The sequence below is a fragment of the Leguminivora glycinivorella genome, chromosome 8, assembly GCF_023078275.1.
Source record: "Leguminivora glycinivorella isolate SPB_JAAS2020 chromosome 8, LegGlyc_1.1, whole genome shotgun sequence".
Taxonomy (NCBI): domain Eukaryota; kingdom Metazoa; phylum Arthropoda; class Insecta; order Lepidoptera; family Tortricidae; genus Leguminivora; species Leguminivora glycinivorella.
The window spans coordinates 12980047-12992101 of NC_062978.1; the positions used below are offsets into that span (position 1 = coordinate 12980047).

The following is a 12055-nucleotide window of genomic DNA, read 5'->3' on the forward strand; positions in this document are numbered from 1 at the left end:
ATTATTTAGTCGCCACTCATGTTCAAACGATATATGAAACTTAACTATTCGTAGAATCATAATGTAAGCATGTAATTAATTTAAGTACTGGATTTAGTGATACATCTAATAAATAATTCGGTAATTTACTTAATTTGGTCTTGAAATCAGTAGGTGTCTACTCGCTAATCTACTACTAATCTAATTATAAAAAAAAAACCGGTCACGTGCGAGTCGGACTCGCCCACCGAGGGTTCCGTACAAACTTTCAAACTCCCCAGTTAAAATAATCCATATTTTCACATAACTCTAACGACTTGACTAGAAGACAAAAGTATAGGTACTAATGAGCATTATTGTGTATAGCGCCATCTCTCGGTGAATTCGCTAACTAATTTGCGCGACCATAGTATGTTGGTTTTTCAGGGATTATTCTTTATAATGTTAACCGATTTAAACAATTTTTACTTTATTGGAAAGAATCATCTTCTTACAATACGTAACATCTCGTATTAATTTGAAGCCTTTATACATCCGCAAAGGTGGGTAAATTAAAAGTAAAAATCTGAAAAGTTTTTTGTGAATTAAAAAAAAAGTTTTCAAGATACAAACACGATTATATTTTTCCTGTAATATTTAGCATAAAACCAATGTTTCCTAAAATTTTCATAATTTGTCGTTGGTGTAACTTCGGAGATAAGGGGGGGGGAACTGTATTTTTTTTTTTAATTTTCCTTTAAAATTCTTTTTTTTTCCACAACAAAAAAATTATAAAAAATAGGTTATTTACGTTCAATTTGAGCTCTTTCTAACGATACCCCACTTGACCTAGTAACTTGAAATTTTTAGTTTGCCCCCCTTTCATTTTGGCCATTTTCTACAATTAAAATAAATAAATTAAAAAAAATTATACCTTCTATTTGTAGAGGTTCACAATGTTCACAACTTTTCCAAATTTCAAGTTGATAGCATTAGTAGTTCTCGAGATATTTAGGAATGTGACAGACGGACAGACAGACGGACAGAGTCGCACCATAAGGGTTCCTGTTGTACCTTTTTGGTACGGAACCCTAAAAATATGAACCTGGCAGGCAAGCATGGTAGCGCGATAAATGATAAAACTTCAGGCCGTTCCTATCGCACTATTTGTAAGTGCGATAGGGACGGCCAGATGTTTTATCATTTATCGCGCGACCATACTTGCCTGGCTGGATTGGTTAAATTATGTTTTAACCTTCTTTCCCAAACGCGCAGGAAAATCAATATCACACATATTATAAATCGTTTATGAATAACGCTATAATGCAGTAGAATATTATTTTCGTAATTAGGTCCAAAATACCTATAATCCTACCTACTTTTATATGTATGTACTAACTGAAGAGAACTGCATCTTTCTTCACAAATCCAGAGCCGCTGTACGCCGTCATATATTTTGAAAGCAAGTTTAAACCTAGAACATAAAGAACATCTAAGCATCTGAAACGAAGAACATTATAGCACGGAGCCCGCAAAAATCCAGGTTCAACGTAGGTTTATGCTACTGTGCGTAGGACAAAGCTGCAATGGGACAAGCTACGAGTCGGATTTGTGAGAAACATAGGGGATGTAAATGGAAAACACCGAGCGTAAGCCGCAGTACTTTATAGTACTTAGTATATATAGTACTTTATCATAAACCTAGTTTTCCGCATTTCGAAACCATGCAGCTTGTATGTTACTCTTCTTAAATCGATATCTAAAGCCAAAACAGACTCAAAAATATGAAAATTATTTGGTATCCTTAGGCCGTTTTCACATTATCCGATCCGATATCGGATGTCGGAAAGATTTCAATGGAAAAAATCCAAGATGGCGCCTGTAATGTATGGGATATCGGTCCGACATCCGATATCGGATCGGATAATGTGAAAACGCACTTACGTAAATACCTACTCGTACACTCCATCAACCACGGGCTTCCCCTATAGAACGCTAACGCCTGCGGCTTTCAGTGACAAGCGTACGAGACCATTCGTCCATCCAGTTCGGAATACTAACTTACGCACTGTGTTATACCTATCCTAAATTTACCGCAAACATTCTCCATGTTTAACTACATAATTCCTGTGAGAATCGTGCTTTTGACTGTTAAACTAGATATTAATATAACTTAGTTACAGAATTCATCATGTTAAATCAAATACTTAATCTGTTTGTAACCCGAAGGTTCACAAACGTTCCTCGAAGGTTCCTCCAAAGGAAGGAAGGTACCTCCTTCCTTTGGAGGAGAGAACCCTAGACAGATCATTCAATTGGTGTGGTACCCGTATTTACTCAAATAATGCTCGCTGGTATAACCAGCCGTATGTATTTAACCCTATCAGGAGCAGGTGCTGTGCAGCTCGGATGATACCGCAATAACACTAAAATAAAAGTAAGCTATTGCAACACCAGACACTGATTTCATTGTGCCTAGTCCCACTGTTGTTCTATTTGTTTGTGTTTGTATTATGGAATCTCAATGGTAAGTAATATAATTTTCATGTTTACTAATAATTTCCATTTTTTAAATACTTATACATAGCGGAATAAACGAAACGCGTTTATAAACGGAAGAAAAATGTACTTACATGAAATTATAAATCAACTTAATTAGGACAAAATCATCAATATAACATAATGAATTTGAGGTTTTGAGGTTTTCTTATAGAATTCTTCATTACTGAACCGCACCAGGGTAGGCATTAGGTAAGTTTGATTCGACTGTGTGTTGACGCTTTTAAGATTTGGCTTAGCACCAAATTCAACCATGTATTGTCAGTTGCTGGCACGTAAATAAAAAAGGGACAAAAATTTTACTTTAATATTTTTCACGTCCGTTTCCTCGATTTCTAAAAGCTTTTTTTGTACCTACAATAAAGAACTGAAACATGTGCCAAATAGATACGAGTAATTAGTGTGTTTTCGTTGTAATTATAAATATTTCAAAATATAAGCATTATTGTAGTACCTAGCTAAAAAGTTAATAAATTTGCAAAAATAACGCTGAGTTTAAAACATCGAACATCAAGATCTCTGTGAGCCTCATAGAGTGCGCTTCAAATATCAAAGACAACAAGCGCGGCGCATAGGTTGACTATGTTTTTACTCACTGGTTGGACAGTTTCTCAATCAGTATTGTTAATATTATAAAAAAAAATGAAAATTATGCCATTTTCGACTTGCGACTATCGGGACAACAGCACGTATAACCAACTGAGCTACTGAATCTTACGAGAGGCATGTAAATACGATTCCTTCAATACTCGTGCATGCAGTGACATAAAGAAATTAATAAAATAAGTAACGGAATGTTATTATGTTCACTTATAAAATATGATTGCCACTCTTTGTTTTTACAAATGCCATGAAGAAATTTTCATTAAGAGTTAGATTTGTGTCTCGGTGACGTTTTTTAGTAGTCAGTTCCTAAGGGACGTGTGTTGAAAGATACCCAAAGTTACATCTAATTCAATTTATTTATAGTTGGCATTGCTTGTATACTATTACTATTTTGTACTTTTTCTGTAACATTTTCAAACGTCGATCGATCTGTAAATGAAAACAAAACACGATCTAAATAATATGAGGTGTTTAAGTGTTAAATTCGAAAATCAAGTATAGTACATTTTGCATTGTGCAACATGAAAGGTAAGGGGAATTTTGCAAACGAGTGTGTTGATTCACAACAAGCGTAGGCTGGAATGAATTAAATACTCAAGTTTGCAATATTCTTACCTCCAGAGCTACACACAATTTTTCATGACAATAGAGAGAAATACGCAGAGAAAAAAAAATCATGAGGCAAAAAGTCCAACGGTGGCATTGCGACCAATATGAATAGTGTATCTTCACCTATATCGTATTCTTCAGATAATTCCGTTCCGGGTAAGATAAGGAAAAAAAGATAGTCTACAATATTCCAAGAACAAAATGAAAAATATATAGGTAAAATATGTACTTGTACCTTTCCTCTTTAAAAGTCCATCCCAGAATAATTGGAACTCTGACAGTAAGATATCCGCCAAAGATCTATCTTTAATCAATACATCTAATGCTTTATTGGTGATCACTTTGCGTATAGGTTCTCTATACGCCGTCCTCACTTGGCTTGTGACTAGAAGAAAAATAATCACGGTTCCTGCAACTGGACTCATTTTACCTAACCTGTGCACTGTGTTAACCTTGAATAGTTCTTGAAAGAACATACAGCGTTTAAGTATTATTTCCTTGTTTGTTTCATGAAAAGTTTCCGCAATAATATTTGATTTATGCATCCTCAATGCGAAAGTATTTTACGAGGTATCAAAACATGCATTTTCCAGTCCGTACAGTTTAGCAATTCGGTCGTTCCATAGTCATGTAAAAAATAAATAAGTTTTGTGGAAATCAAGATTATAAATACTTATGGTCAATGTTCATGATCTCAAAATAAAAAGCAAAATATAAATCAACCACTGCTTTATAACTATTCCGGTTGAACGCATAATCTGAACACTATGAAACTTACTGAAATCACTACCATAGTTTTTCTAGTAATTTTTGACGTTGGAACCGAGCAGTTACAAGTACTCGACCCGAAACAAAATCCAGATCTAACTATTTGGGATCACATTGCCGATATATATAATGGAAGAAATAAAATTTTAAATGTGGTGGGAGATATGTTTAAAAAAATTGCAGAACTCTCACCTTTCAGATGGAAGAAGAGTAATAAAGTTAAAAAGAAAGATATTGTGATTAAACAAGTGAAACGTAATTGAAAAGTAATGTTTTGATTCGTTGGTCAGTTAGAGAGGAAAACTAAGAGCACATTTTCTTTATTAAGATTATAAGTAAAATGATCTACACGGCGCAACGAACTGGGATCCAGAAAAATCATTTGTGTCTATGGAAGTTTGAGGGCCGGTTGCATCAAACCGTCTGTCACAGTTAAACCGTTCGTTAAGTTTTATTGTATAGAAAGTTCCATAGATATTTGCTGTGTGACGATGATGTGTCTGTCAAAATGTGGTTGATGCAACTGGTCCTTAATGATATTGAAATTGATATTCTTATAATATTTTAAGAAGGTACTTGCTTCTGTCATAAAATGTATTACGTGTACAAATTGAGAACCTCTTGTTATTTTTATATCCTTACAGTGCAGGGTGGGTTACTAACAAAAGCAAAAATTTTAACTGTAGGCTGTACTCCTTAAACTAACTAACATTAATTCAGCAACTTTTAAAAATCATGAAGTGTTTCATTTTTAAATTTTTCATACTAAATTAATATTAGTTTGAATGTACGAAATTATTGTTGTTATTAACGTTGTCTGTCATACTTTACACACACACTTAGGAAAAACTTTTAAGGGTGATAAAAATCAAAATACAAGTTATTTTTAAAAGTCGCTGATCAAAATGTTGGTCAGTATAAGGAGTACGTCACCTGTAAGTATATCATATACGTTTTTGTTCTCGTCTGCGTCGAATTTATCTATCATAAATTTGCACCAATCCACGCGACGGTCTTTCTGTAAATCGGTGAGCTTGTGCGGCACCCATCTTGAACAACGCTTATGAAGAGACAGTTTACTATGAATTATAGTTTGCAATGCTGCTGATCCAATGCCCAGTTCACGCTCGAGCTCTACATATGTAATTCGTCGGTTCGCACGAATATTTTTTTCCACAGTCTTTACATTTTCTTCAGTGACTGCGGTTGGCGGCCGTCCGGTCTTCGCCTCATCTTCAAAGCTCTTCCGTGCTCTTTTAAATTCAGCAAACCAATTGAAAACAGTTGCACGTGAACACGCAGACTCTCCAAAAGTCGAGACTAAAAGTTCAAAACACTCTTGAGGTGTTAAACCTTTTTTAAAGTCATAATATATCATAACACGAAAATCACGTCGAGTAAGCTCCATTGTTGCGGAAAATTCCCGCGTATAGCCTACAGTTTATTTTTTGCTTTTGTTACAGGGCCCACCCAGTATAGATGGTAGATAACTTATAATTATATGTTAACTTTATTCGTTACTATTTGCTAAGCCCATATATTAAAAAAAACATATACCTACATATTATAAATGACAATGAACTGGAAAGGAAAGAAGAGTTGTTATTGCAGTTATTGGTGATACTTAGTCGGTGGTTAAGGATGCATACATAGCTAATATGACTATTGCTGTCACAATAATTATGGAAGAGGATACAAAACGCTTTTCTGTCGTAGCGCAAGCTATTGTTAGCTAATTTACTTATTTATAGTAACCATTAATGAATAATTGTTTGTAATTCCATTTTAGGATCCTAATTCCAGCTTTCACTTGTATCAATGGCAACTACTTAAATAAATATAAAACATGTTGTGAAAGTATTAACTGTTTTTTATTGCCATCCTGGATACAAAGACAGTTTACAAATAAGGTTTCGTTTGTACGTAAAGAAAAATATGCGAGTAAAATAAACAAAGAAATATTAAACAGCCGGATTTATAAATATCCTATAAAAAGTAAACAAACAATTTGTGTCTATATATTACTTAATTACAATTTTATTAATTTAAATAAATTTGAATAAATGTCCATTAATTTTAGGTTTTGAAAGTTTTAAATTGTTTCCTGATTTTCTAAAATTGTTGTCACCCTACCATATGAACCAAACTGCTAGTACCTGAAGCTTTGTTTTCAAGTGCGCTCATTAAGGACTACCCTCGCTTTGCACGAAAAATTCTCAAAGCGCCGCCCTCTCAGGCTCCGGTCAAAATGAAGTTTATTTCAAAGGTAATTTGGCATAGCATGAGTAATTATTTTAGGATTATGTTATTGAACGGGTTGTTATTTTATAACATTTTGAGGTAAAATAAATATTTGTGATATAAAACCTGTGTAGAGGTATTGTGTGTAAATTTAGTGACGACTTTTTACGACGTGATCGTAAAATGAAATGCCAAAAGGCAAACCAAAATACCTACGCAAAATCTCATTTTGTAAATCCCAGACGTCATTAGGTCCAATAACGTCATTTAAAATTCATCTCCTATTAGATTGCTTTCACGTCACCCCCTAACTGCCTTCTAATCATGCGGTTGGAGCAAACACTTATGAAGTAGCTTTTAAAACATCAAACGAGGCACCCGAGGCTGCAATATAGGGGACGTTCTCGAGAGGGATCCGAAAATTATTTATTAGTTACCAAAAAGGGAACTAAAGCATTCTCATCAAGTCCTAGCTCATTGTAATCTCTTTGAAGATTTGGAGTCGAAATTTTGAAGATTAAACATTCATTCAATACCGAATCTTAAGTGAAACGGATGAATCCAACAAAGTGAGTATCAGAAATGAATGAATAAAGCATTAAAAAGAGAACTGTCGAAGTATGATGGTAATTTGCCTACCTTAGATTTTATTTTATTTTATTTAAAAATGAAAAGAATATCCAGATGAAAAGGAAAAGGATATCAAGAATATTTGTAATAAGATCGAAAAAATATAGCAAACACCTTGAATAACTTCTATCGAATCATTTTATAAGTAAAGGATAGATTACTTAGATTCGTTTTCATATACGAGTATTATGTTCCGAAAGTAGGTTGACTATACTTGTTCAAGTAATAAGTTGGCAATGAGCAAATTTATTGAAAAATATTTTTGTATTTTCCCTTCTGGGAAAATAATATTGGTCTGCTTTCTGTGTGGGAAAATGAAACTGATACCGTATTGGAATTTTATTCATAAATTAAGAATGATAATGTATCAAATGAATTTAATATATTTTTGTCCCAACACCATGAAAGTTACTTGAGGTACAGCGGGTCAATTTCATCTGGGGGACAAATGCAACTGATTCATATTCTTCCACGTTTTACAATGTTTGCATTATTAATTAGAGTGTTCACTGGTTATAAATGGCAAGCGTTTTCAGTGGATTGGATACATGTGGAACTCGACTTAATAGTGTAATAATGGAAAAAAATGATCAGTTACAATTGTCCCTAGTCGGGATTTGCCCCGCTGTACCTTATATCGTTGTCTAGGTAACTTGGCGTTCACACACAGTAACAGGTACCAGTATGCCATTACATGAATTTTCGAAATGCACTTTGCATTACCTACTCATTCTCCGAAACACGAAAACCTGCCTGTGAAAATGCCTGATAATGGATTGTTTTTGTTCTAAGTGTGCCGAAAGTGATAAGTATAAGTTATAAGTATAATATTGACATCTTCCAAGCACCTATATATGTATAAAGTACTTCATTTATGTAAACAATAAAAATCTTATTTTAGCAAAAAAGTATTCTACATTTTCCATTTCCATTCTGATATTATTTATCTCGACACTTTATAAATAAAGACACTTTAAGCTAAAATTTTAATTAAAAGACCCTCAAAAAATACTGTGGAGCTTTATCAGTCTTTTTTAGGGTTCCGTAGCCAAAATGGCAAAAACGGAACCCTTATAGTTTCGTCATGTCCGTCTGTCCGTCTGTCCGTCTGTCCGTCTGTCCGTCTGTCACAGCCGATTTACTCGGAAACTATAAGTACTACAGTGATGAAATTTGATGGGAATATGTGTTGTATGAACCGCTACAAAATTATGACACTAAATAGTAAAAAAAAGAATTGGGGTGGGGCCCCCATACATGTAACTGAGGGATGAAAATTTTTTTTTCGATGTACATACCCGTGTGGGGTATCAATGGAAAGGTCTTTTAAAATGATATAAAGTTTTCTAAAAAACATTTTTCTTAAAGTGAACGGTTTTTGAGATATCAGCTCTCAAAGTCGTAAAAAGTATGTCCCCTTTTTAATTTACATTTTACTACCAATGATAAGAATAGGTGCTTCTTCCCTTGAATAACAATCTACTATTATTCCGAGTGTTTCTCAAGGACCACTTTTAATTAAGTATAGTAAATTAATGTTATTTATTTAAAAATAAATAAGTAGGCATTACGGTATTTTACATTCAAGGGAATCTCTCTCTCTCTCTGTTAAAGCACGGGAAATGAAAATGAATACTTACTCAATACGTACCAATAGCAATAACTTGAAACTTATGTTTCATATGTTTGCATAAATGAGTAATAGCAGCATATTTGAAGTAATTTTGTATTATTCGTGTAAATAAAATACCTTTTAAATTATAAATTTATTTTTATCTATACTTATTTAACATTATTAAACTACTTATCTGAAATTGTTTCATTATGCTGGTATAATATAGTGTTGTAAACTATCATCGGTTGTATGTAGAACGACATTGCGACGACACGCTGAATTCATACTCTGATGTATGTATGTACAAAAAGAAAATATATGTTATATGGACCTGTTCCGATTCTGCGCAGCCTCTTGCCAGTCACTGACTTGAAGTCGACGCAGATCCGCCACCTCATTGTCCTCCCAGCGATACCTGGGTCGTCCCGCCGGTAACTGATTTTACAAAATTGTCTTCTTTTCTTTAGTTTCTCCGGATTACTTATGAATGGTTGTTTAACTCGGACAAAATGGTATTTCCTTTTCTGTTAGAATTGCGTATTATTTGCTCGCATTTTCTGCAAAATCTGGCTTATGAGCTCCTTCGGCGCTGAATTTATTGTATTATTGACCTGCCTGTATTTCAAGATGTGGTTGGTAGTTGACCGACCTGTAAAATTATATTATAGTTTAATTACAAATAATTACATCACAAAAACATAAAAAATTGATAATAAAGTTAGTAGGTACCTAATCTAATAGTTCGTTTGACCAACTCTTTCAAATCTCGTCCAAGAATATCTGTAAAAGTCTGCTTTCCAAACCACATATCTGTTGCAGTGCTGGTTAACCATTTGTCCGGTCTATAATCTATCTTAGGCGGTGATGGAGGCTCGGCATAATATGTCCTTTGAGCTATTACTTCCATTATGATTAGTAGAGCTATCGCTGTACTGGAGACGATCATTATTGTCGCTGTTCGACTTTGTACGTCTATTAAATACACTGGTAAAACTCCGTCTTCAATTGTTCTTTTGTTTGTTGATAAATGCTTCGACGATAACAGGCATACAGTTTGTTATACCTACATGGACATGGGAACATACCTATCACTATCTGTTTCTACGAGTATTTCCAAAAATTAAAATAATTTGAGATTTTTTTTTATAATAATGTTATTTTATAACGCACTTGATTTTATGATCTGTATGGCCTACGACGCCGATGTTGTTGTTTTATAGACGCTGATGTTAGTATCTACAGAATGGGCTTAGGTGAAAAAGATGTTTAGATTTTTCTCTGTACTTAGGTGTAGTCATGTGTAATATAAGATAGTATTTTATACAATCGTGATATAATATAAAGCTTTTCAGTCGAGTACCATGTTTAGGCCACGAAGCTTGCTGAGTGGCCTAATAGTACGGTACGAGAGTGAAAAGCTTAATTATATCACTATTGTATACAATACTTTTTCTACGAGTCATCATCTTCATCATCAATGGACGGAAATATCATCATTCATGCAAGTTAAAATTAATGTTAATAGAGTCGTTCACCGTTGTATCAACACAAATAAATGATTGATTGATTGATTGATTGATTGATTGAACATCGAATTACCTAGCAACCAATTGTTTGTAATAACCGTCTCTGATTGGCCGATAACGCGACAGATAAAAAAAAATGTGTTTCAGATGCAGGAAAATTTGCCAGGTATCGCAAATTAATATAGAAATTGTATGAAGTTCTAGTTTTGAAATTATTACAGTTAACTAAAGTCAACTATAATGAGCTTATTATAATTGAGTCGGAACTGCCATAGAGTATCCAACACTGAAAAGTTAGCACTTATAGTAGTCTGTGGTGTCCTAATTGACAGATTACAGTCGACAAGTAGAAAAACATATTTTCACATCTCCTCAGAAAAGGGACTTTTCTTCGGTTTAAAGTGGTATGTGACTTACTTACTACTATGTAATGTTAGCTTTTTCTTTTCACACAATAGGAGTCTGTTTCTTATTTTGAGACGTAAAAGCAATATTTCTTACACTAAGTATTCAATGACAAACATGCGTCGAAGGACAAGACAAGTGCCATTGTAAACGCAGACGAGCGAGTGTGCAGTTTGCTGAATAATGTGAATTTTTATTTCGTTTTCATTCCGCTAACTACTATAATGCGGTTACTTTGTAAAACTATATTGTAAGTGACAGTGCGACATTTCTAAAAAAACAGGGAATACTTATAAAAAAAAAAACGGGAAGTTATTTTATACAAAAATGTGTGCCGTCAAAACGGATGCCTAGCATTTATACTTACAGTCATTATCAAAGTGACAATTGGATGTTGGTTGTTGTACAAAAAAAAAATAGTAAAGGTGAGTTATTTATTGCAAATTTTAATATTTATATATATTTACAAACACTTAAACAGTTTCGTATAACTGTAAGAAAATGATGATTACATTAACTTCTAAACGTTAAAACAAACATTTTTTTTAAGTTGTGCAACTTTGAAAATAAAAACGGCTACCTGTCCAAAATATTCAAAAATTGATACAAATGCCTTGTGGACTGAGTGTCCACATATAATTATAATCATTTCATATTTTATCTGAATATTTAAACAAAGTTGACCTCGTTTACCTGATTTTATATAATTTTTCTTTGTTTTCTTATATTATATGTATTCTAAATATAATTACAAAAAAAAACACAACTCCGCGCAGTGTGTTAATGAATATCTCCATCTGAAAAAAAAAAATTGAATTCTTGTTTCAATAAGTTATACCAAAAAAAATTACATCATTATGGACAGTAAATATTGATGAATCAGTCCATCTTTTCGTTCGATGCGGGCTATTCTATTTAAAAGGCATACGGATTGGTGGCAAACTAATTAAGATAAGATTTGACTGAGAAAATAAAGTTTGTTACCGTCGAAACAATTCCGATATAATTACAAATACTTACGTTTTACGTCCACGATTGCATCAATCGCATGAGATCCAATATCCCACAACTGTTTCGCTAACAAACTCATCACCGTTTTGTTCGAGTAGATAAAGTCCACAGCCCTTCCCACTAGACC

The 12055-nt window shown here is 33.5% G+C and overlaps 1 protein-coding gene across 1 annotated transcript; it reads right to left on the minus strand.

Annotated features, from left to right (window-relative positions):
- Positions 1-9224: 9224 nt before the first annotated feature.
- LOC125228461 lies at positions 9225-9991 on the minus strand. Its single transcript, XM_048133020.1, has 2 exons — positions 9716-9991; positions 9225-9635 (listed from the first exon to the last, which is right to left on the minus strand). Exons 1-2 carry the CDS (start codon positions 9930-9932, stop codon positions 9514-9516), a joined length of 339 nt encoding a protein of 112 aa, XP_047988977.1. The 5' UTR covers positions 9933-9991; the 3' UTR covers positions 9225-9513.
- Positions 9992-12055: the final 2064 nt, after the last annotated feature.

What these genes read in the sequence shown, in the direction of transcription:
- LOC125228461 (XM_048133020.1), bottom strand. Translation starts at nt 9,932, where the DNA reads ATGATCGTCTCCAGTACAGCGATAGCTCTACTAATCATAATGGAAGTA. An exon ending in CAAACGAACTATTAGATTAG is followed by an intron (nt 9,636 to 9,715) that starts GTACCTACTAAC and finishes ATAATTTTACAG; the next exon opens with GTCGGTCAACTACCAACCAC.